This window comes from Neocloeon triangulifer, unplaced genomic scaffold, assembly GCF_031216515.1.
Source record: "Neocloeon triangulifer isolate White Clay Creek 2 clone unplaced genomic scaffold, ASM3121651v1 ptg000011l, whole genome shotgun sequence".
Lineage (NCBI taxonomy): Eukaryota > Metazoa > Arthropoda > Insecta > Ephemeroptera > Baetidae > Neocloeon > Neocloeon triangulifer.
In genome coordinates this window covers 2,066,967-2,090,882 of record NW_026775553.1, presented here as the reverse complement: position 1 = coordinate 2,090,882, position 23,916 = coordinate 2,066,967, and the positions used below count along the sequence as shown (strand labels likewise).

General features: G+C 40.2%; 6 protein-coding genes across 9 annotated transcripts in view; 1 reads left to right on the top strand and 5 right to left on the bottom strand.

The window, feature by feature from the left end:
• LOC132195930 (flotillin-2) overlaps positions 1-23,916 on the top strand; it is a 104,915-nt gene that overhangs the window by 73,246 nt on the left and 7,753 nt on the right. The gene's annotated exons all lie outside the window — the stretch shown is intronic.
• On the bottom strand, positions 424-3,167 carry LOC132195915 (glucose dehydrogenase [FAD, quinone]-like). 2 transcript variants are annotated; one of them, XM_059618212.1, is made up of 2 exons: positions 3,119-3,167; positions 424-2,346 (listed from the first exon to the last, which is right to left on the bottom strand). In XM_059618212.1, exon 2 carries the CDS (start codon positions 2,340-2,342, stop codon positions 492-494), a length of 1,851 nt encoding a protein of 616 aa, XP_059474195.1. In that variant the 5' UTR covers positions 2,343-2,346; positions 3,119-3,167; the 3' UTR covers positions 424-491. The 2 variants fall into 2 exon arrangements, with proteins under 2 accessions (XP_059474195.1, XP_059474196.1); XM_059618213.1 differs by having other exon boundaries at positions 3,125-3,167.
• Positions 3,466-5,629, bottom strand: LOC132195884 (glucose dehydrogenase [FAD, quinone]-like). The gene is made up of 2 exons (XM_059618166.1): positions 5,471-5,629; positions 3,466-5,378 (listed from the first exon to the last, which is right to left on the bottom strand). The coding sequence occupies exon 2, from the start codon at positions 5,371-5,373 to the stop codon at positions 3,535-3,537; it is 1,839 nt and encodes a 612-aa protein (XP_059474149.1). The 5' UTR covers positions 5,374-5,378; positions 5,471-5,629; the 3' UTR covers positions 3,466-3,534.
• On the bottom strand, positions 7,918-10,426 carry LOC132196154 (glucose dehydrogenase [FAD, quinone]-like). The gene is made up of 2 exons (XM_059618621.1): positions 10,145-10,426; positions 7,918-9,447 (listed from the first exon to the last, which is right to left on the bottom strand). The coding sequence occupies exons 1-2, from the start codon at positions 10,424-10,426 to the stop codon at positions 7,918-7,920; spliced, it is 1,812 nt and encodes a 603-aa protein (XP_059474604.1).
• Positions 10,895-14,957, bottom strand: LOC132196021 (glucose dehydrogenase [FAD, quinone]-like). The gene is made up of 6 exons (XM_059618388.1): positions 14,805-14,957; positions 14,343-14,750; positions 13,488-13,874; positions 12,661-13,073; positions 11,984-12,338; positions 10,895-11,365 (listed from the first exon to the last, which is right to left on the bottom strand). The coding sequence occupies exons 2-6, from the start codon at positions 14,735-14,737 to the stop codon at positions 10,927-10,929; spliced, it is 1,989 nt and encodes a 662-aa protein (XP_059474371.1). The 5' UTR covers positions 14,738-14,750; positions 14,805-14,957; the 3' UTR covers positions 10,895-10,926.
• LOC132196022 (glucose dehydrogenase [FAD, quinone]) lies at positions 15,251-23,353 on the bottom strand. Of its 3 annotated transcripts, none has more exons than XM_059618390.1 (5): positions 23,258-23,353; positions 20,846-21,091; positions 17,742-18,342; positions 16,959-17,471; positions 15,253-16,141 (listed from the first exon to the last, which is right to left on the bottom strand). In XM_059618390.1, the coding sequence occupies exons 2-5, from the start codon at positions 21,070-21,072 to the stop codon at positions 15,611-15,613; spliced, it is 1,872 nt and encodes a 623-aa protein (XP_059474373.1). In that variant the 5' UTR covers positions 21,073-21,091; positions 23,258-23,353; the 3' UTR covers positions 15,253-15,610. The 3 variants fall into 3 exon arrangements, with proteins under 3 accessions (XP_059474374.1, XP_059474373.1, XP_059474372.1); XM_059618389.1 differs by lacking the exon at positions 23,258-23,353 and adding an exon at positions 21,664-21,761; XM_059618391.1 differs by lacking the exons at positions 20,846-21,091; positions 23,258-23,353 and adding an exon at positions 19,244-19,388 and having other exon boundaries at positions 15,251-16,141.

Genomic DNA, 23,916 nt, shown 5'->3' with positions numbered 1-23,916 from the left:
ATTTCACTCACGGTGCAATTGCACGAGTCTTGCGAGAGTGCAAGTGAAAAGATGTTGCGGCGCGCGTGCATAAACATGGATGCAATACTTTCAATTGTTTCTTCTTTACGGTTGCAGCTCGTGCGGAATTCAAATGCCACGCTCTTTTTCTAAGACACACTTATTAGTTTCTAAATTGACTCACAATGCAAGTCTATGAATTGCTCAAAATGAATTAAATTATAAAGTAAAATTATATTAAACAACTAAAATAAAATTTTGAAGGCATTGAATGAAAAGTTTTTTAATCTGAATCTTGCTCCTAAAAGTTATGCTTGCCGCCTTTCTTTAGAGCTGAGCGTTTTGCCTAAGTTTAAAGAAATCTTGCTGACTTATTGGAGACGTCAGTATGGAGAAAGCTTGAATAATAAATCAGTCTTTAACTACTTAATTGAATTGAAATATTTATTATTTTACTTATTTATTTTAATTAATATTTACTTATTAACAATTCAAAGCCATTTATTTTTAATAAAATCTGAAACCCGTTCGCCGATCATTATCGAAGGCGCATTTGTATTTCCCGACACAATTTTCGGCATAATCGAAGCGTCCGCAACCCGCAGCCCTTTGATTCCGTGAACCCTGAGTTCAGGGTCGACGACCGAGGTTGCAGGGTCGGGTCCCATCTTGCAAGTGCCCACAGGGTGGTAAATCGTGGATCCGATGTGTCGCAGGGCGCACTCGTGGTATTCGTCCGAGTCCTTGCCAAACTTGGAGCTGCAACTTTCCAAATCGTCAATTCGCTCAGCGCCTAATTTTTTCATCGCCTCCGTCTCGCCGAAGCGCTTGCAGAACTTGACCGCCTCCACGATTCTCCTCACGTCGAGTTGGTTAGAAAAGTAATTTGCGTAAATCACAGGTTTCTCCAGCGGATTCGAAGAGTTGAGTTTAATTTCGCCGGCGCTGTCAGGTCTCAAAAGGGTGATGATTGGGCTGAAGATGGTGAAGTTTTCGTTTAGTTTTTTCATGTAGTCTGTCGTTTGCTCGTCGTAGCCTTGCACGTTGAGGAAAAGTGGCCACACCAGTGGGTCTTGGGCGCCGATTATCAAGTGGTGGATTTGAATGTCCGGATGCAGTTTGTTTTCGTTCAGGGGCGTGTTGATGAAGGCCATGAAGTCATAAGTTCCAACGGTGGAATAATATCCCGTTTTGTACACCAAATACTTGTACATTTGGTCCAGCTCAAATTTTTCTTTATCTCCAATTTCTAAATCAACCTTTTTCATAGCGAAAATATTGCCTAGGAACAAAATATGGTCCTGCAAATTTTTGCCTACCATCTTTGAATTTTTTACAACTTGGATGCCCATTTCATTCAAATGTTCCTCGGGGCCGATTCCGGAGAGCAACAGGATGTGCGGCGATCCGATGGCCCCGGCTGACAAGACAACCTCTTTGCCGACGCTCACAACGCGCGACTCGCCGCCTTTGACGAACTCGACTCCAGTCACTCTGTTGTCGCTTTTGTCAATCAGAAGCTTTGTCACTTGAGAATGTTTTGACACATGCAAATTTTTCCTCGCTTTGGCCGGCGCCAGGAAAGCCTTGGCCGTGCTGAAGCGGACGCTGTCCTTTTGAGTGGAGGGCGCCGTGCCGTAGCCCACCGGTGTGGCCGAGTTGATGTCAATTTTGTCGTAGCCCATTTCTTTGGCAGCCTCGTAGAAAAAGTCGGAAATCAAATTAGGCTCGCCGGATTTGTACATTTTGGCCTCGAGCGGGCCGCCCTGGGCGTGAAATTCGTCCGACCTGTCCGAGTTTTCCGACTTTTTGAAGTAGCCGAGAACGTCTTCGTAGCCCCAGCCTGGGTTGCCCATTTCCTGCCAGCCGTCGTAGTCGAGTTTGTTGCCGCGGACGTAGAGCATGGCGTTGAGCACCGAAGTGCCGCCGAGGGCCTTGCCCCGCGGCCAGTAGCAGCGGCCGCCGCTCATGCCCAGACAGCTCGTGCCGTCCGCCTCGGGCCAGAATTCCCAGTCGTCCTGCGTGTGCTGCGAGGCGAAGAACAAAACCGGCACCTCGGAGGTCATGCCAGGGTCGCCGCCGGCCTCCACAACCAGGACGTTCCATTCCGCCACCTCGCTCAGGCGGTTGGCCACGGCGGCGCCAGCACTTCCGGCGCCGATCACGATGAAGTCGTACTCGGGCAGTAAATTTTCTGCGGCGACGTCCTTTGGGTACTGCTCAGGGTTGAAAAGTTTGCACTGTTCGCCGATCAAAGAGTTGAGCAGGACGGCAAACAAAACGGCAGCGCTGCCGTTATTAAAACACGTTTGTTGCAGAACAGGAACTCCGAGAGCTTCCATTATTCTGGAAAATACAGAAATAATCATGAGATTAAAAGATTTTATGTGGAATTTTATTTATTATAGACATGCTTATTTTGTGAAATTAAAATGGCCAAATTTTAAGGATAGTGGATTATCAAGCATTTATTTTCAATATGAGTTGAAGAGACTATAATCAAATAAAAATATCATCTCAAAATAATTTTCATAACATATTTTAAATTGAAATTTAAATGCACATATTAAAGAATGAAAATATTTAATAAAATACCATAAGTATATAATTATAATTAATAAATATTATTAGAAAAAAATTATTTTTCTCAATTATATTTAAAATTCGCTATATGTTTAATCTCAGCTTTTTTTAGTTTATCGAGGCGGCTAAATAATTATTTTATGTCAGGTGTTTCAACAGACACACAATTTCTTCCCACTTTCATATCTAAAAAAGTTTTTTTTTTTGCCTGCAAAGATAAAAGAATTTTACAATTTTGAATTGAATTTTCAATACAAAAAGAACACTCCCCTGACATTCTAATTCAACAAGAATTACTGCACACTTTAAGAAATTTAAATATTAAATTTGGCTGATTATCCACAGATTTGGGATTGAAAGTGGAAACAGTTAATTATTTATCGGGAAAAAATCAAAGTTAAATTTGTTATTATTCTTAAAATTGCAATTTAGTCTCCAGAGACCTTGTCAATTGACTTCTTTCTTGCTCTCTAATAAAAATTCCTTTGAGGGACTGGCTAATTCAAAATTCAAAAAATGGTAATATAATACATACACGTACAGCTCTAGAGAGAGACCAGTGAAGAGCTCCGTTCTCGTCGAGATCAAACGCTATTTTGGTCAGTCTGCTATGTTATCAAGCGGGCGCAAACAAACTGTTGCCCCTGACCCTTGACAAATTTAATCTCCACAACTCAAACTCACGTTTATTTCTTTAGAATAAAACTCTAGAAGAGCAAAGTTTGTGGGTAAATATAATATTATTTTGATCATAATTATAGTTATTTTATTGCTTATAGTAAATAAATACTTTATTGTGATTAATAGAAATCAATGGCTGTTGCCATTGATGCCATTTTCAAGAGGGAAAAAATATTTAAAATAAAATTGAAATAAGTTATAAATTAAAAGTAATTTTTTAATTCATTACATTTACCAATTTTTTAGTTATTACATAAAGTTATTTTTGTATTACTGTTCAAGCCAATCCTCCTTAATAAAATCAGAAACCCTTTCGCCTATCATGATTGAAGCGGCGTTCGTGTTTGCCGAAACTATTTTAGGCATAATTGAGGCGTCGGCCACGCGCAGCCCTTTGACGCCGTGCACCTTCAGCCTGGGGTCAACGACCGAGTCGGCAGGGTCAGGCCCCATCTTGCAAGTGCCCACAGGGTGGTACATAGTGGCGCCGGTGTGACGCATGCAGCACTCGTAGTACTCGTCACTGTCGTTTGCGTGTTTTCCGCTGCAGGGCTCGTAATCGTCGACGAATTCCGTTCCCAGGGCTTGCATGGTTTTCGTCTCGGCGAACCTTTTGAAGTGCTTGATGCCCTCAATCATGACCTTCACGTCCTCCTCCCGAGTCAGATAATTTGGGTGAATGACCGGTTTGTCCGAGGCGTTCGCCGACCTGAGTCTGATTTCGCCCACACTCTTGGGCCTCAGAAGGGACAACATGGGAATGAGCGAAGTGCCCTGTTTGTTGATATTTTTGAAGTGCTGGCAAGTGTCCTTTTTGAAGTCCATGGCGTAGAACCACGCATCCAAAATCTGGCTTCCCTCCGGCACTAGCATGTGGTGGATTTGAATGTCTGGCCTGGTTTTGTCTTCGTTCATAGGGGTGTTGACGAAGCCCGTGAAGTCCACGGTGCCCAGCGAGGCCAAAGCGCCCTTGCGGTGGAAAAGGTACTCATAAACGTCATCCATCAGTTTTGTCTGCTGGTCGGCGATTTTGGTGTTGACGGCGTGCAGGGTCAAGTAGGTGCCCGCGTACAAAAAGTGGTCTTGCAGATTTTCGCCCACGGGCAGATCGGCGTGCACAGGAATGCCAAATTCCTCCAGATGGTCCTTCGGGCCGATTCCGGAGAGCATCAAAATCTGCGGCGAATTTATGGTTCCGGCAGACAAAATCACTTCTTTTTTAACCGCCACAAAACGCGAACTTCCGTCTTTTTCAAATTCCACCCCCACTACTTTCCCCTCCTCCAACCGCAGTTTGGTCACGTGTGACTTTTTAGACACGTGAAGGTTGTCTCTGTCCCTGGCCGGAGACAAAAAGGCTTTGGCCGTGTTCATTCGCTCGCTGTTTTTCTGCGTCGAAGGCAACCGGCCGTATCCGACTGGAGCGGCGCTGTTCAGATCAACTTGTTCGTAGCCCAATTCCTGGGCCGCCTTGAAAAATAAAGGAACCACGTCTAACTCCTCTGCAGGGTTTTTCTTAACGCTGAGCAAACCACCTGTTGAGTGGAATTCGTCTTCGATCTCTCCGTCTTCGGACTTTTTAAAGTACCTCAAAACCTCCTCGTAGCCCCATCCGGCGTTTCCCATTTTTTCCCACTCGTCAAAGTCGCCCTTGTTGCCCCGAACGTAAAGCATGGCGTTGATGGAGGACGATCCGCCCAGGGCTTTTCCCCGCGGCCAGTTACACCGGCCGCCTTCCATTGCCAGACACGTTTTGCCGTCGGGCTCCGTCCGCAGTTGCCAATCCTCGCTGGTGCGTTGCAGGCTGACGGCCAAGGCGGGAATGTCCGAGGCCACTCCGGGGTCGTCGCCCGCCTCCAGAAGCAACACGTTCCAATTTTTCATTTCGCTCAGCCGGCTGGCGATCGCCGCACCGGCACTGCCTCCTCCGATTACGACGAAATCGTACTCCGGCAGCAGAAGAGCGTTGGCGACGTCTTTGGGGTACTGGGCCGGGTCGCCCAATTGGCATTGCGCGTTGAGAATGGCGTTGACCAAACCGGCGAAAAGAACGGTCGCGGCGCCCCCGGCATTTGGGCACGGATGTTGCAAGTTGCTCGCTGCCTTCATTCTGTCTAAATAAAAAAGCAGAAATTAATTTATTGAAATAAAAATCCAAACTGGAAATTTTATTATTAAAATATAATTGCATAAATTAATTACTTACCTGCAGCCGAGCTGTGAAAAACTAGTGCAAATCTTTGCGAGCAATTTCCTTATCACGCCGAATTTAAGTACTCTTTCTTTGTTTAGTTTGTTTGCAAGTGAGCGTCGCAACTTTTACTGGTGAGCGCGCGGTTGTATTTTTGCGTCTGCGCCTGGCCAATTGCTTGTTATGTTGTCGGTACGTCTTGCTTTTACCAAAGCTGAAAGATCTGTGAGGCTGGGCGACGGATTCTCAAGGCCAACGGTATTATTTTTCCGAGTCTAAGAAGGCCAAGCAGTTGAGAATGCCAGTCATGTTTTATTTGATCCAATTTGCCTATAAAAGCAAACAAAATGAACAATAATCATTAATAAGAAACTATTGTATTTTTCACAATTACCATCTTTTAGGGCGTCACATAATCACACAAAAAGTATGCAGCGCGAAACAACAATGCAAAGTAAAGGGGGGGGGGGGAATTGTTTGTTTTTTCAATCCTTTAAATGTTTTGGAATTCAGAGAAAACATTGAATTGTTGGCGTAGAAAAGTTTTTCAAAAACTCCCAAGATATAAAATCAAATTCGCTGCATTGAGCCGCGGTTCACTAAAAAGTTCATATTTTTCGCCACTAACCAAAATTATTATACCACAGGGCGGGGAAAGGTCATTGACTTTTGGAGTCACCTGCAAATTAATTTTTCCACTTGATATGAAATTGCTCTGAACCAAATTTACTCCCTGCAGAGGGCGGCTAGATATTTGTGTTTGCAATAATAAAATACTGAAAATTTCAAGGCTGTGAAAAAAAGCTAAACGTTTAAAACATATTCAATTTCAATAAAATATAACAAAAATTAAATAATTTTTTTAATAGTAATACTGCCTATGCTTATTATTTTTTCAATAACATAAATAATCTGCTCAAATATGAAATTTCTTGTGGGGGAAAAAATGCAAAGCATAAACGGAGGACAATTTTAAAATTATTCAATAAATTCATTTAGAGGAAAAGTGTTTTTCAAGTTAACCGTCTTGAGTCTTGACAATGTTTTTATTGTATTGTTCTAGAAAGTGTTAATATATTATGTGGTGCAAAATCATCTCTGTTAATAGTTGACAATTAGTTTCTAAAATTACAATAATTCCTTGAAAACAGACGTGAATTAATTTAAAATTTCAAAGACCATGTATCTTTATATTTTTTTATATAATACATTATTTAATTAATAAACTAACTGCGGCGGATGGAGTCTTTTTTAGCTTTGTTTTATCTTTGGTGGACGGTCAAATGTCCCACAGTACACATGTCCCATCGCAAAGCGGGCGAATGTCCCAAGCGCGCGAGCCAATCAGAGCCCAGTCACGTGATCACGCGGCGCATGCGCCTTGCTGCTATATTTTAGATGTCAAACGGACAAATGTCCCACACTGGAGCAATGACAAATGGAGCAAGTGGAATACGCATTAATTCAACTTTTTTTCTAAATTTTTATTAATAAAAATATCAACTGATGGAAAGATGACGAAAATTTAATTAAAAATTTAATACCCAATAATGTATGAACAATGCATCCTTTAAATTTTAGAAAATAATTAAATTAATATACTTTTTTAAATCATAAATAATATATTTGTGCCAAAAATTATAAAAAATATAAAATATAAACAAAATCACTGCCCCTTGTCGGACCCGAGACCAGCCGCGAACAATCGGTCTCGAGTCTCAACTGTTCTCGGGTTTGATTAAAAATAGTTTAATTATGGCCTTTATGAGTTAAAAAATATGCTACAAAGTTAACTTATATTAAAATATTAAAAATAGATACTTATAAAATTTTATATAATATCTGAACTGGGTCGTGAAATTTAGTTGCAAAGTGTGTCTCTTTAGATTTATCGCTAGGCAAAAAGATCATAAAATTTCCACAAATTATCAATTTAAATCATGCAAGAGAAGAAAATAATTTTAAGCGATCACTTTTTTTTACAAATATTAAATTTAAATTAAAAATATTTGAAATGAAAAAAATTGCCAAAATCGTCAATCTTCATTCATTTGATATTTTATAATTATTAAATTTGATTTTATTCAAAAATGAATCTTCTGCATGAATTTCATTTTTTATGGAATAAAATCTTATAAGTTATTCATAGCGCCAGTATGGGACATCTGTCCATATCCTCAAATATTGTTTAGAGCGCGCATGCGCTTAGAGCTGCAATCCCATTGGCTTGGGACATTCGCCCGCTTTTTGCTGGGACATGTGTGCTGTGGGACATTTGTCCTACAACCTTTATCTTTGTGCAGTACTGCAGTAAAAAATATATAGAAATAAAAATTCACAACAACGTAGGTAAATTTTCCTTATTTATTGTAACAAAGAAAAGTAATGCTTAAATAAAATTTAATTCTACATTCGTCATAATATATTTTCTCTCTCCATTACATCTGATTTAAGTCATCTTATTAATGATTCTGGTTCCATTGCTTTTTGATGAAATCAGCGCCTTTTTCGGCGATCATAATGGTGGGTGCGTTGGTGTTGCCCGAGACGACGTGCGGCATGATGGACGCGTCAATCACTCGCAACCCCTGCACGCCGTGCACCCTTAACTCGGCATCAACCACGGCCTCAGGGTCGTTCTCCGGCCCCATTTTACACGTTCCCGCCACGTGGTGCACCGTGACACTGTTGGCACGCATCGCGCACTCCCAGTACGGGTCCGAGTCAAAGGGGTGGTTTTCGCACCCCCGCACGTGGGTCGCGTTCAAACGAGCCTCGATCCTGCGAAACGCTTCGGTTTGAAGCAACTTCTGCACTCGCCGCACCGCGCTCACCAAAGTCCGCACATCCTCCCTTTTGGAAAAGTATCTGGGGTTGATCAGGGGTGGATTCGTGGGGTCTTTGTCCGCCAGACTCACCACCCCCCTGCTCTTTGGCCGCAGAATTGCAGGAAAAATATTGAACTCCCTTGCTAAGGGGAAGAACTGGCAATCGACTGAATTTGCACCCTTCGTCGTGGAGCACATTCGGGGCGATTGGCCAAAGTAAAGTTGAACGTCCGGCCAGGGGATGAATCTCTTCCCCTCCGAAGGTGAGCTCGAAATGAAGGCCGTGTTTTGGGAAATCCCGGTCGTCATCAAAGGCCCGGATCTTTTCAGCAAATACTGACTTTCGATCTCCGCCTCATCCTCCCTTTCACTTCCTCGAGTGACGATGGGCACGGGCACGCTCACGTGATCCTGCAGGTTTTCCCCCACCCCCGGCAGGTCCTGGTTGACGAACACCCCTTTTTCTCTGAGGTGCTCGGCAGGGCCGATGCCGGAGAGGAGCAGAATCTGCGGCGATTTGAAGGCGCCGGCGGACAAAATCACTTCTTTGGTGGCGAAAACCTTCAAGAAAGTCCCCTGGAAGATAAACTCGACCCCCGACGCCCTCTTGTCCGCCCCCTCGAACAACACCCTGGTCACCAGGGCGTGCTTGACGACGTGCAGGTTGGTCCTGTTGCGCACGGCCTTGAGGAAGGACTTGGCCGAGTTGTACCTGATGCCGTTCCACGAGGTCGTCTGCGCCCTGACGAAGCCGTCCTGGTGCCTGCCGTTGACGTCCACGTCGGTCCGGTAGCCCAGCTCGGCGCCGGCCCTGATGATGGCCGCGGACAGGGCCGACGTGTGCCTAAACCTTTCCACCGGCAGGTAGCCCTCGGAACTGTGGTACTCGTCGAAGAACTCGTAATTGCGCTCGGACTTTTTGAAAAAGGGCAAAACCTCGGCGTAGCTCCAGCCAGGGTTGCCCAGCTCGACCCAGCGGTCGTAGTCGCGCCGGTTGCCCCGCACGTACTTCATGCGGTTGATGGTGCTCGAGCCGCCCAGCACGCGGCCGCGCGGGTGCCGACACCTTTGCTCGGGGTAGCCCAGGCAGCACGTCTCCTGCGGCACCGAACGCAGGCTCCAGTCGATTTCGCTGTCCATCAGGGCGTCGATGAAACCAGGAACCTTCAAAGAACAAAAAGTTCAAGATTTAGATTTCCATGAAAATTTTAATAATAAATTAGAATTAAATATTTAATTAAAAAACTTTTATATTTCATTAATTTTTATAGTCAATTTTTTATTCTGCTTTAAAATTTGTGAAATTCATAAGCTGTGCAATTTTTAATTGAGCTGAAAGCAAATTTAAGTTTGAAATTTGAAATTGATAATAAAACTATATAGATTAATTTTTAAAAATTGCTATTTAAAACCAAATAAAACAGCATAGACAAGAATTTGATTATGATTTTAGAAAATTTGATTTTTTTTTCAGAGAATTTTATTTTCAAAAAATATTAGCGAGGTAAAATTGTATTTTAAAAATTATTGGCATTGCAAAAATATTTAATTATTTTAATATATTTAAATATTTTCATGTGAAAATTAAAAAAAAAAAATCTGAAAAACAGGCCGAATAAAATTGATAAAAATTTCACGAAATTACATTTACATTCATATCACCCCTATTAAGATGGATGGAAAATTCAATCTAGGTCAGTCGACAAAAAAATTCACATTGATTGTCTAGGATTTATTTTTCTTATTTCAAGTTTTGGCTCAAATTTTTAAATCGAAACCAATTTTATGCGAGAAAACTGTAGAATTTGGATATTTTAAATTTTGATGATTACAGTGAAAATTATTAATGAAATCTCTGTACCTGCGACTTTGGCGGTTCGTCGCCGCCCGCTTCGATGAGCAAAACATTCCATTTCGCGACTTCTGTGAGTCTGCTGGCCAAAACGCAGCCGGCACTGCCGCCGCCAACGACGACGAAATCGTACGTCTGCATGTAGCTCTCGGGCCGGTTGGGCACCGAGGCCGCCTGTCTGCCCAGGTAGCACTGCTCCCACACCAGCGACCTGAGCAGGCTGAAGAGCAAAAGGGTGCCCGACTGACACGAGCCGCCCGCCAAGCTGTTGTTCTCCTCGAAGAGTTCCATCGTCGATTAATTAAATATTCTTCATCAACTTTCATTAAAAGCTGAAAGCGCCCCCTCGCTCTGGGCCAACTTTTCAATTAAAAACACCGCTTTGTCTCTTGACTCATCCTCTTTAAAGAGTGAAACTCGCGTTTCGGTTTTAACAGTAAACATTAGTCATAATTATTTGGAGCTACTTATTAAATTAAATTAAAAGGCCATTATTGCCATTTTTGTCGTTTACCAAAAATAAGATTCTCAATTGAGATTATAAATTAAAAATAAAATAGAGAATTAAAATAAGTAATTTAATCTCAAATTTGAGTTCCTCGATGTTTATTATACATTGGAAACGACACCAAAAACGCAATTAGAGGTCATTTAAATTGTACAACCTCAGTAAAAGGAAGAAATGATGATGAGGGGAATTTGCAGAGAAAATTTATTAAACGTTTTTCTGTTTATTTTAAAAAACTTTTTATTCATTTCAATCATGTTAATTTTATTAAAAATTTATAGTTCTACTTCTTTTTGAATCCGAAATCGAGGTCGAAACCTGGGAAGGTGACGTTGAGGTCTCTGCACTTGACGTAGGGTTGGTCGCCCCACGCGAACCACCACTCCTTGATCATGTCGGCGGCCTTTTCGGCGATCGCGATCACGGGCGCGTTGGTGTTGCCGGACACGATGTTGGGCATGACGGAGGCGTCGACGACCCTGAGGCCGTCGACGCCGCGCACCCGCAGCTGCGCGTCCAGCACGGCCATGGGGTCGGTGGCGGGGCCCATTTTGGCGGTGCACGTCGGGTGGTAGATGGTCTGGCTGTAGTGGCGAATCACGCACTCCCAGTAGTCGTCCGAGTTGATGCCCAGCCGGCCGCACCGCGGGTACACGTTCGGGTTGAGGCGCGCCCCGTGCCGACGCAGCGCCGCCGTCTGCGTCGCCCACTGCACCACAAACCTTAAAAAACGCCAAAAACAAACAAATAAAATCCAACATAATTAATTACAATTGCTTGATTCAAATTTATAGCTAAAAATTATGAATAATTTCGTCATTTACAACTGAATTTATTTATAAATTAAGAGAAATTGTACACAAAACCATCCATGATTTGAATGACCTGTAATTTTTAGTAAAAAATTGTTTTAAGAATTATGTTAATTTTCAAAAGTTGTCAAATTCATAGATAATTTAATAAAATCAAAAACCTATTCCATTCTATACTATATCAATTTTAAGTTTAAAGTTAAAATTGAATTAAAAACTCTTATTATTATTTTTATTATTATTAGTTTTTATTTTCAAGCAGCCCAAGCGGTTTTAATTTTTATATTAAGTCTTTAATTTTAAAAAGAAATAACAAATTAAAACGATAATTTATGAATTTATTAAATCGATTCAGTTTCATTAAATTTGACAAAATGTCTCTTAAAAACACAATTTTCGTCTTAAATTAAGAATTTTAAATTAAAATTCCTTCCTTGAACTTGCTTCTGTTGAGAAAAAACTCAAAATGCTACTTTCTTTCATTCTTTAATTGATTTTTTTTTTAAATAAAACGGAATTTTTTACTACCTGGCGCCTGCAATGAGGGTCTCGACGTCTCTCCTGTCGGTGAAGTAGCCGTGCTGGATGATGGGTGGGTCGTAGGGGTTGTTGCTCCTGAGGGTGACGTTGCCCCTGCTGAAGGGCCGCAGCAGCAGGGTGTGCACCCCGAACGCGTCTTTGTACAGCACGGGTTCGTACACGGACGCGTAGTAGTCGACGGAGAGGCCGTTGGCCCTCCGACCCATGACCCCGCCGTCGATGTTGTCGCCGAACGCGCCGATAAACAACTGGATGTCCGGCCAGTCGTCCTGAATGTCCGTGCTGTTGTCGATTTTGGCCCACGGAAAGACTGTCGTGTCCACAAAAGCCATCACTTCCGCTCCTACAAATAAAAAAAAAACGTAAAAAAATTGTAGAAAACACAGTAATTTAAAAAAAAAAAAAAATTTCAGTTTATCTTCTTTTTTTCTTTTTTTAAATTTATTAAAAATGTTTTCAAGAATATCATTTTTATTACCAGTATGTAAATTAATATTTGCCATTATTGTGTGAAAATATTTCTTTTTTATATAAAAAACATTTTGTAAATTTGAAGAATTATTCAAAAACTAATTAAATATTAATTTCTTCTTCTATAAAACATAAATTTCTTATTCCAAATTTAAATATAAACTATTAATTATTGAATTATTAAAAAAACCAACCTGGAAACGTGGCCATGGGCCCCTCGTTCCTCTTGATGAACCTCTCCATCGCCTCCCAGGTCAGGAGTCTGGGCAGGACGTAGGACACGGGGTTGTCCACCAGAAACAAGTTGCCGCCCGTCGACACGTGGTCCTGCAAATTCTGGCCCACGCCTGGAATGTCCTTGAAGACCGGGACGCCGACGTCTTCGAGGTGCTCGCGAGGGCCCAGGCCGGACAGCATCAGGATTTGGGGCGTGTTGATGGCGCCGGCGCTAAGGATGACCTCCTTGCTGGCGAACACGGTGTGCCGCACCCCCTTCTTCTTGAAAACCACCCCGCGCGCCGCCACGCAGTCGCCCACGTTTTCAAGCAAAATCTTCTCCACGTGCGAGAACATGCTGATGTGCAGGTTCGGCCGATTTCGCGCCGGTCTATGAAAAAAATATCATATTAATTATGTAAATTAATTTTCACGGGGGGAAAAAAAGAAATTTCAAAATTTCCTTGCAATTAACCAATTTTTTATTTTATATTTTAATAACAAAGACTCGCAATTTTATTTAAAATAAAAAAATTGAAAATACTTGTTAATTTAATGAATTTATAGCATTTTGGAAGGAATTTCTATACAAAGTTTCATATATTTAATATTTTGTGAAATAACGAAAATTAAAATTTGGGATTTTTCAATCAAAAATTTGTACTCAATGTTGGCTTAAAATAATTAAAAATCTGGTCAGTTTTAAATAAATCTAAAAATATTCCTTTCTAAAAATGAGTTTCAAAAAGTAGAAAATAACCAAGAAGGAAATAATTTAAATAAAAAAAAAAATGCATCAAATTACCTTAAATAGGCCTTTGCCGTGCTGCACCTGACGCCGTTTCTGATGGTCGCGTGCGACCTTGTGAAGCCGATTTGCCGGCCGCCGTTGACGTCCCTGACAGGGTAGCCCATTTCGTTGCCCGCAGCCAGGAAGTCCCTGACCAAAGGTGTCTGGTAGTTGAAGTATTCGACGCTGAGGGGCCCGCCCGAGCTGTGGAACGGCGAATCCTTGTATCTGCGGATCCGCATGTCCTCGGATTTCAGAAAATAGGCCAGGATGTCTTCGTAGGACCAGCCAGGGTTGCCCAATTCCTCCCAGCGGTCGTAGTCGCGGCGATTGCCTCGGATGTAGAGCATCGCGTTCAGCACCGAGCAGCCCCCGAGGCACTTTCCGCGAGGCCATCGACACCTGGAATTTTCAATTAGTTTGATTAATTTTGCATCAGACAAGAAGATAAGTAATTCTAAATGAATAATCTTGAGTTCATCTATAAAACGGGAAAATATTTAGCTATGAAATTGACAATTTTGCTGAAATTTGTATGGAAACTATAATTACAATTTCTAAATTAATTGTTAATTTTCACAATAGCCAAATAATTAATTAAAATAGATTAATTTTGAGTTATTTCCATTAAGTGGAGTCAAAAGTTAACGTGCAAAAGAATTACGTTGTAAAAACTATAATTTGAAAATCTCTTAAACTAAAATGAAAAACCAAGTGCGAAATTGAGAAGATAAATTTGCATTTAATAAATAAATTAAATCAAATTAATGTCATCAATATATAATCAAACCAGAAAATTGAAAAATACAAAATTAAAGACAAATGATAACAAAATGGAAAATATTTTAGGATTTTAATTTTTTTCTGTACCTTTCGTCTTTGTAGGCGAGACAAGCGTCGCCGGTCCATTCGGGTCTATATTTCCAGTCGACGTAGGAAAACTGGAGGGCGGTCATCAGGGCAGGGATTTCGGACAGGGTGGGTTCGGGTCCGCCGGCCTCGAGCAGCAAAATCTGCCAATCGGCCACTTCGGAAAGTCGGTTGGCCAAAACGCTGCCGGCCGATCCGCCGCCCACGATTATGAAGTCGTAGGTCTTTTTGAAAAATAAAGTGTCCTTCGGCCGCTCGTCCGCCGCGAACAAATCTTGTCTGAAGAAGAAGAGGCCGCTGAGGAAGAGGAATATGAAGGGCGCCCCTGTTGCGAGGGTGTACGCGATCCTCTGCGCCGTGAACACGCTCCGAACAAACACGTTCGTCGTCTCCATTTTTAATTAATTTCTAAAATTAAAAAAGTAATTTTAAATTTTGGTTCAAAATTCATTTAAAATTTACCTTTTCACCAAGTTGAAGCCTTTTCTTGTTTTCTTGAATCATGCATGAGGAAAACTGAAGCTGAGCGTCCTCAAAACTTTCAATTGTTTTCAAGTTTTCCATCTCTGTTTGTAAACAGCATTTCAAGTTCATCGCTTGCTTCTTCCTTTATTAGATATGCTGGCGCAGCATTAATTTTGTTTAATTAACAAAAAAGTGAACTTGAATGTGTTCATAATTAAATTCTTTTTCTAGAATGTCAGAGTAAAAATATCAGGGTTTCTGGGCATGAGCATTTTCATGTGCTCAACTAGCGTTGCTCATGAGCATGCTCACTTGCATGTGCTCAATGCTCATGCTTTATATACCCTTGCTCAACGCTGCTCATGAGCAAAATTTGCTCGAACCTTTCTCATGAGCAGCTCATGCTCAGGTTCCCTGAAAAATATACATTTTTTAAATGATATAAAGATATTTATTCACAATTAAAGTACAATAATGGGGCGCAGTTGAGAACCGTGGTCATAGCCTGTGCATGTTGTTGTCATGCTTAAAATGTAATATTTAATGCAATTGTCAGCACACGCACTCATCAACAGGTAAATTATAAAATAGTCGCAGCCACGCAGCAGTTATAAAAGCAAATCAGTCTTGGACGGAGAAAATGAAACTGCAGATTAAAGGGTCTGGAAACTCAACAAAAGTCAAAATCGCCATCTTTGTTTTTCAAGACGAAATTCTTAAAAAAAAACTTCAACTTTTTTCTCATTACTTCGATGACAATTTAAACCTTCTTAGTTGATTCGAGACCCTTCTTTGAGTTTAAATCACAATCGGTTCCACGCTTTCTTGATGAGGTCGGCGCCCTTTTCGGCCACCATGATGACCGGCGCGTTCGTGTTTCCGCTGACCAGCAGGGGCATGATGGAGGCGTCGATGACCCTGAGGCCCTTGACGCCGTGCACCCTGAGCTCAGGGTCGACGACGGCCTTGTCGTCCCACTCGGGGCCCATGGTGCAGGTGGCGACGGGGTGGTAGATGGTGACCGAGTAGTGGCGCACCATGCACGCCCAGTATTCGTCCGTCCACAGCTTGGTGCTCTTGACGCACTGCGGGAAGGGGATCTGGTGCAGGGTGCTGCCGAAGCGCTGGAACGACTTGGTCTTGCTCATCGCCAGCCCGAACTTGACCCCCTCCACCAGCGTCGCCATGTCGAACGGGTCGCTCAGGTAGTTGGGGTAGATCAGGGGGTAGTCGAACGGGTTGCGCGACCGCAGCTTGATGACCCCGCGTGACCTCGGCCGCAGCAACACGGGAATCACCGACCACACGTCTTTGTTGTCGATCGGACGGAAAACCTGCGGATCAACAATTTCATCAATAAGTTTGATAATCAAAATTTTTTTTTAAAAATTTAATAAAAAAAAATAAAAAAATAAAAAATAATAATAATAAAGAATAAAATTTGCAAATAAACAGCATTAGGTGAATCTGATATGAGCATTAGTAAAAAACTGAATTTGAAAAGACGTTTCGAAAGCAGAAAATAGGAATAATAAGAGAGTGGTGGGGGAACTTTTTGACCATATTAAATATTTAAATAGAGATCATTTATTTATTTTTTTTTTGCAATAACCGAAGAGTTTTAACCACAAATCGATTGTCCATGATCTCAGCATTACAATGATGTGTCAAACATTATAGTATGTTAAAGCCAATACGAATTTGGTGGTCGACGTTTGGACCAATGAGATTGCTCAATTATTAAAATTGTTGTTTTGTCAATAAATCCTTTGATGACTTTGACCTTTTTGGGCACATTTAGATTCCTTGTGACCTCAGCTTGCCAATAGTGCATGTTTTTGCATGTGTCCCCATCTTATCCAGTGATTAATCCGCAATTAAAGAATTAAAATATTGAAAAAGGTGATTTTTAAAGCTAATTTTCATACAATTCTTCATATCTGTAAGCTGAAATTTTCCCCTTTTCAATCATTTTCATGAAAATGATACAAATTTTAGCTCGTTCATATCCACTTTGGATTACTAAATTGCCATTAACAATTATTTTTATATTAATTTTTTAAATTAAATCCTGATTCTATAAATTTGCAACTTTAAGATATTTTTTCCAAAACTTTTACCATATTTTTGAGGTCATTGCATTGAACTCACCCTTTCGTAGAGTTCGTCGGTGATGCCGTGCGCCTTCCTGATTTGCCTTCCGCCGTCAGAGTTTGTCGAGCCGGAAATGAAGTGGAACTCGATGTCTGGGAAGTCGATAGTCTTGTTGGCGTACTTGGTGTTGATGAAGGCGAGGCCCTCGACGCCGCCCATGACCGTGAGCGGGCCGGTGCCCAGCATGGCGTACTGCAGCACCGCAGGCACGTTTTCGTACCGGTTCTGCACCAGCGACACCTCCTGGTTGATCAGGAAGGTGAAGCCGCCCAGACCCACGTGGTCCTGCAGGTTTTCGCCGACGGGCAGGTCTTTGATGACGGGAATCTTGTGCTTGATGAGTTCCTGCGCCGGCCCGATGCCCGACAGCATCAGCAGTTGCGGCGAATTGACGGCGCCGCCAGAAACGATCACTTCTTTCTTGGCTCGCACCACTTGCATTTTTCCGTTGCGGAAGAACTCGACGCCGTACGCGTGCTTCGTCAGCGGATCGATCAACACACGTGTCGCCTGAAACAAAATTTCATTTTAAAGTGGATTTAAGCAGCACATTATTTAAAATCTTATTTATTTTATTATTTAGAAGTTCATAAAACTTGTTTGATTTGGCCACAATATTTTGGAATTTCCCCTAAAAAAGTCTGTTTAAATTTTTTTGGTTGTTTGGATTTTTTGCTCAAATTATTTCCAAACTGATGAAACTGAAAAAATATTTTGGTAAAAAAAAAATACAATTTTTACTTTTTTTTTTAAATTTGACTTAACAATAAAAGTGCTGACCTGAGCGTGCATGGCGATATCGAGGTTCTTGCGTAGCCTGGCCGGCCTGAGGAAGGCCTTGGCCGTGGAGCAGCGGGCGCCCCTGCGGGTGGTGCCCTGGGCCAGCATGAAGCCCGACTGGAACTCGCCGTTGATGTCCCTGTTCTCGTAGCCCATCTCCTGGCCGGCCTGGATGAAGGCGGTGGCTAGGGGTGTGCGCCACGGCGCCTCCTCCACCGTCAGGTAGCCCCCCGACGAGTGGTACTTGGACCTGGAGAGGTACGGGTTGCGGTTGTCCTCGGACTTCTTGAAGTAGTAAAGCACGTCGTCGAAGCCCCAGCCGGGATTTCCGAGGTCGCGCCACGAGTCGTAGTCGTATCGGTTGCCCCGCACGTACAGCATGTAGTTGAGCACCGAGGAGCCCCCCAGCACCTTGCCCCGCGGCCAGTTGCACCGCTGGTTCTTCATGCCCAGGCACGCGTTCGGCTGCGGCTCCGTCTTGTACTTCCAGTCCAGCTGGCTCAGCTGCAAATACGCCGCCAGCACCGGCACGTCCGAAATCTCGGTCTCGTCGCCACCAGCTTCCAACAGCAACACGTTCCAATCGTCGATTTCTGATAATCTGCAACAAAAATAATTAATTATTTAATTAAAAACTTGAATAATTGAAGATTATCATTTAGATTTAAAATATGCTTCGAGATTCAAGTTCACATGCCAAATGAGTTGGAATTAAACATAGAAGTGATAAAATTTATAATCTGTAGATTATTTCATAGAACTTTTTAGAATGTCCTCTAAATTCGAAAGTCATTTCTTATAATTTTAAATTTTCAATAGAAACGCTCATATATTTGAAATGATTTTTAAAAAATATGTGAATTTAATTTTTATTTTATTTCTTGTATAATATGACAAGTGCAAATTAAAATTTATATGGTTGCTGCATGGATTATCGTACAGCTCCAGCTATTGTACAAATCGTAAGAAAGCCGTATTATCGCTAAGCTATTGAAATTTTTTGAAAAAATATTGACATAAAATGCACCCCACATCTATTTTGAGTCGATAAAAATTAGTTTATAAACGATTTTCTCCTCTAATCAGGAGTGAAGAGGAAAAAACAAAGTCGCAACCTGTCAACGGCTTTCTGTTGTTATGAAACGGGCATTGAGACCCCTGCTGAAATTAGGCCACTGCATTCAAATACGCTAATATTTTGAACTTTTCTACCAATGGCATAATAGATTGATGCTTCTTGATTAAATTTATCAAAATATTTATTGGAAATTAATCAACTGTAGAGAGGTAAATGCATTTTTCCTCTCTGTACAATATTCGGGTCACTTTAACGCAGGGCTCCAAAGATTGTACAAGAAGGACGCTGGTTATGTATTTCTCGCTTTAAAAGAGTTTTATGTGGTTTTATGCTAAAAAAAAATTGCCATGGACCGGGGTATATAAAAAAATTAAAATTTTTACGTCTGGCGAGACTAAAAACCCGGGTTTAAATTGAAACTAACCTGCTGCTTTCGCTGGGAACTGAACTCGGCCGATGCATGTCACCGGGATGGACCAAATTTTCTCTTGTTTTCGCCCAAAAAACCCGCACTTCGCCCGAATTTTGAACAGAAAAGCGACTCTCGACATAACTAGACACATTGTAAACAAATACTGACTCCGCCCACCTAATTTCCCTCTGATTCGCTGCACAAAAGGGCGCGATTGCATAGTGTACCATAGTGCACTGTTTTGCTGCTGGCGGCGCTTCCCAATTCTTAAATTTTTGCAGCAACACTTGCGTTAAGAGTCCCGGGAAAAAAATTATTCGTGGTTTTTTTATTAATAGCACAAAAGGAAATTTAATTCTGAATGTAATGATATATTTTAGAACTAAAATTTTTTACTAATTTTATATAATAATTAAGGATTTGCAAATGTTTATTATTTTTAATTAAAAATATTTTTTACAAGCATGGTCAAATGAGATAATTTATAGGCAATCAAATAAACTTTCTTTGCGCAATTGTCATTTTGTTTGTAAAAAATTTTTTTGACACTTAAAATAAAGCTAAAAAATTAAAATTCATATTTTGAAGAAGAAAAAAATTTTTAGGAATTTTTTTAGCATAGCCAATCGATTCAGCGTGCAAAATTTAGTACAGTATCAAATTTTGGTTGAAAAAATCACAGTGGTTCAAAAGAAATTAATTAATTGCATATTTTAACGATTCTCGGAAAATAGTATTTTTGTTCGGACAACATAACTTTTTAACTGCTTGGATTTTTTTTCTCAAAACTTCACTTCTGCATTAAAATAGTACGCTAGAACGATTGGCTATGCTGAAAAAATTCTAAAATTTTTTTTTCTGGTAAAAATTTGATACTTTAATTTTTTAGCCTTTATTACAATGGCAAGAAAACGTTTTAGGGCAAATTTTACAATTACAAAAAAAAAGCTCATTTTATTTTCTTTAACTTATCTCATTTGACTATGTTTCTAAAAAAATTTCTTGATATAGAAAAATAAACATTTGCAAACCCTTAATTATATTATGCTGCAAGCCAAAATTTCAAATTTTTAAAAATATCAAGGAAACGACAAATAAATTTCCTTTCTGGGTATAAAAATTAAAATTATATTTGCTAAAACAATAATGTTTCCCAGACGCTTAAACTTTGGAAACGATATATTTCTCGTTGCTCTGGAGTGTACAATAATTGGCCCTCCCCTGTACAATAGCCGGCACTGCTGTACAATAATGTATGCATTTCAATGTTTGACGTTTAAACGCAAGTTCCCGCCACCTGGTGGCCTATGAACAAAATATCAACCGATCAGCTGTTTCTCTAACATGTTTTAAGTCAGAAAATGTAACCATTTCAAAAATATTCCAATATTTGGTGAGCCAGAGTCAGTTTATAGGTGAGCGAAACCTTAACTGTACGATAGCCTACGCAGTAACCATAGTTCTTGTATAAATAATTTTTAAAAATTCATGCAAAATTTCATAAAAATACATTCCAATGGCAGCATTTTTCAAGGAATTCCCAGCATATAATGATAAAAATTGTATATGGAAAAATATGAAATCGTTGGAAAAAGCAGCGTTTTGTTAAGCCACCTGTTTGCGACGACGGCGCCGGCCGAGCCAGCGCCGACCACTATGAAGTCGTAGATCGGTTTGACGACCTCTGCGTCAATCGGTCTGGACTCAGGGTCGATGAGGTCGTAGTGATAGTAGGCGAGCGTGGCGACCAGAAGGGGTGCGAACCACAGACCGGCGGTGGTCACGGCGGTCGACGCGCCCGTCAGCAGGGCGGGCAGGGCGGCGGCGGCGGCGGTCGCCATTCTCTCACTGCATCACAATCTGCCAAATAAAGTAATTATTAAAGATTTTAAAACTGTCAAAAGTCATTAGGAGGACTGATTTTTTTAAAATTAACATTGAAATTTTCTTGAATTATGATGAAAAAGAAAATCTATATATTCAGTTGACATCAGAAGTTATTAACAAATGAACATTGATCTGATGGATAAAGTTTGAGAAGTTGTAATTTCAGTGTAGATACCTGAAGCTATTCTTTAAGAATCAAAAATCGATTTCAGGTGAAAGTGAAATCCGGGCAAAGCGTGATCAGAATAACTATTGGAAAGCAAAATTGGTCAACGTGCCAAAAGGGAGAGAAAGAGAAATTATGACACTTTCGATTCTGTATCAAATACTTGACAAATTATATCACAGGAAAAATTAATTCGATTTTTAATTAAAAAACAAAATAATTATTAAAAAAAAAAATTAAAAAAACCAACCAAATTTCTAAAAATGCGACAAAATCTATTGTACTATAGATAAAATTTAAGGATTTTTTTAAATAAAATTTTTGAATTTTTAAAACCAAGAGAGTTGTTGTCAGTTGTGTCTGCTTTTTGGTGAGATACCTGAGAGCGATGGGGATTTATAAGTGATTGTGCGGCTGGAGGTGCTGAGTGGTTTGTGTGACCCGCGGTGCGCGACTGACTGACGGCAATTCGGAGCCTCCAAGCAGCTAGATTTCACCCTGGGTGAAAGAGCGACAACAGGTGCTTCCCCGCCACTCTCCAAATTTGTATTCAGAAACGCTGCGAACGTGCTCTGATTTTAATTTTTTACTTTCCTGAACCGTCACACGTAGCTCATCGATAATAATTTTTGGCACTTTGTAAAACAATTACAAAAAAAATCAATATTAAATATTTATTAAATCAGCCCAGGATTTCTTGCTTGTTTTCATAAAAATTTTAATATGAAACAATTTTACATATTAACATTATATGTAAATAAGTATTTCTTTTCTTAATTATGATATAATTAGAATTGTTTTTTTTTTCCTTTTAAATTACTTTATGCACCATTAAAAAAAAAATCATTTTTATCGCAACTTGAATAGGAAGGAAAACTGGTCTTTCAATTTCATAACTATATGATTCACTTTGAAATGCTAAATTAATTTTTTCAACAGGTACGAAATCACGATAAACCGACAAGTGAGCCAACAATGATTAATTTTGATTCTAATCCCGGATTAAGCAGTCGCGAATTATAATTGAAACAAATCCTGTTTCTTTCAAATCAGTCGAAAGAAGTTTTCGTCGACAAATTTTGCAACAATTGAAGAGGTGAAACTTTCGTTTATTGGCAGCGTTTGCCGTTCTTTGAACTCGCGTGGCGTCGGCCAATTTTCCGTCAAAAGGCGTTGCGACGAAAATGCCAACGCGACGCTCAAAGATAAAAACGGCACTCTGCGCGCCGCGATATTTCACAAACGGAATCTCCTTAAGGAGGGCCAATGTTGACGCTGCTGACTTGCGATTAATTTTCTGAAACAGTCTCACTTAACAACTCATTCACGTCCGCCGCTGAATGCACGCGAGTTCCGTTAATTTATCGCCGAGCCACACACACGTGGGATTGTCGATGCACCCTTTCCTCTTAATCGGCACAAATTGCGCAAAACTAAGTTCATATCAATTCATCAAATTGATAAATTTGGCTAATTTTAATGTTTTGAATTTATTTCAATCTTAAATCACAAGTAAAAATTTAATTGTTATTTTAATATTTATATAATTAATTTTTTATGTATTTTCAATTGTTTTCTTTTGCTGAAATAGTATAAAAAAATATGCCGAAAAACTTTTCTTTCATTAAAATTTGGCTGCTTGATTATTGAGAAACATTACCTTAGTTTTCCATAATTATTAATTTTATTGTGTAATGAATAATTATTTTAATTCATGATTATCAGTACAATAATTAATACCTTTTGAGAACTTAAAAAATTGAAATTAGGATAATTAAGTATGTTGAAATTGAAACTACATTTTTACCTGTAAAACTAAATTAACATCTGTACTCTCTCATATATTTTATATTTATTAAACGAATGAAAATATCATCAATTAATAAAAATTCAAGACTTTTGGAGAGTTTAAAGTGAATATTTCATTAAACTTTTAAATATAGTATTGATTTTGTAATAAATTTTGTACGCACCTCTTTGGAAAAACGCAAATTGCCTCGATTTTATACCGCCGAGATTTTTTCTTTCTTTCTTTCTGTGAGTCAGTCAGTCAGGATGCGAGTCTCGAGTAACACTACTGGCCTACCAGCTGAGGAAGCCGCGAGATAACGGGTTCGCAGGTATGGACGAGGATAACGGTGTGATCCTCAAAGAGTGCTCGAGAGAGGAGAAAAGCCGGAATAATGAAAACACGCGCGGATCGCTCTTGCATCTCTAGTATATTGTTCCGTGTCTCAATTTTGGTGCCGCTCACGTACGCCAATCGTCAAGTCAAAATCCCCCATTTTCCATTATTACACCACATATCTGAATTCTGAGGAATTTTTAATTAAATTTGATATCAAAATTTTATAATTAAGTAAAATTAAAAAAATGCAATTTAAAAAAAAATTAATTAAATATATTTTGGTGCTTTTTCCAATACAAAAACAAAAAGGGTTGAGTATGAACCTGCTTTTTTCAAACTGAATTACGCTAAACAAAAAATTATAGATTGAATTTGAATTTGAATGCTTTCGTACAAGGTGGGCAGTTTGTCTCTAATTGTAAGTGGAGCTTCAAAGAGTGCTAATACGTGTAACGAGCACAAAGGAAATCACCTTGGTGAAAGAAGAACGCGGCATTGGTCACA

Excerpts from the sequence above, each read along its gene's own strand:
- LOC132195915 (XM_059618212.1), bottom strand. The coding sequence starts at position 2,342 with ATGGAAGCTCTCGGAGTTCCTGTTCTGCAACAAACGTGTTTTAATAAC.
- LOC132195884 (XM_059618166.1), bottom strand. The coding sequence starts at position 5,373 with ATGAAGGCAGCGAGCAACTTGCAACATCCGTGCCCAAATGCCGGGGGC.
- LOC132196154 (XM_059618621.1), bottom strand. The coding sequence starts at position 10,426 with ATGGAACTCTTCGAGGAGAACAACAGCTTGGCGGGCGGCTCGTGTCAG. Across the intron at positions 9,448-10,144 it reads ACGAACCGCCAAAGTCGCAG|GTTCCTGGTTTCATCGACGC; the intron begins GTACAGAGATTT and ends TGTTCTTTGAAG.
- LOC132196021 (XM_059618388.1), bottom strand. The coding sequence starts at position 14,737 with ATGGAGACGACGAACGTGTTTGTTCGGAGCGTGTTCACGGCGCAGAGG. Across the intron at positions 12,339-12,660 it reads GCCCATGGCCACGTTTCCAG|GAGCGGAAGTGATGGCTTTT; the intron begins GTTGGTTTTTTT and ends TTTTATTTGTAG. Across the intron at positions 11,366-11,983 it reads ACCCTCATTGCAGGCGCCAG|GTTTGTGGTGCAGTGGGCGA; the intron begins GTAGTAAAAAAT and ends GCGTTTTTTAAG.
- LOC132196022 (XM_059618390.1), bottom strand. The coding sequence starts at position 21,072 with ATGGCGACCGCCGCCGCCGCCGCCCTGCCCGCCCTGCTGACGGGCGCG. Across the intron at positions 17,472-17,741 it reads ATATCGCCATGCACGCTCAG|GCGACACGTGTGTTGATCGA; the intron begins GTCAGCACTTTT and ends ATTTTGTTTCAG. Across the intron at positions 16,142-16,958 it reads CCGACGAACTCTACGAAAGG|GTTTTCCGTCCGATCGACAA; the intron begins GTGAGTTCAATG and ends GTTGATCCGCAG.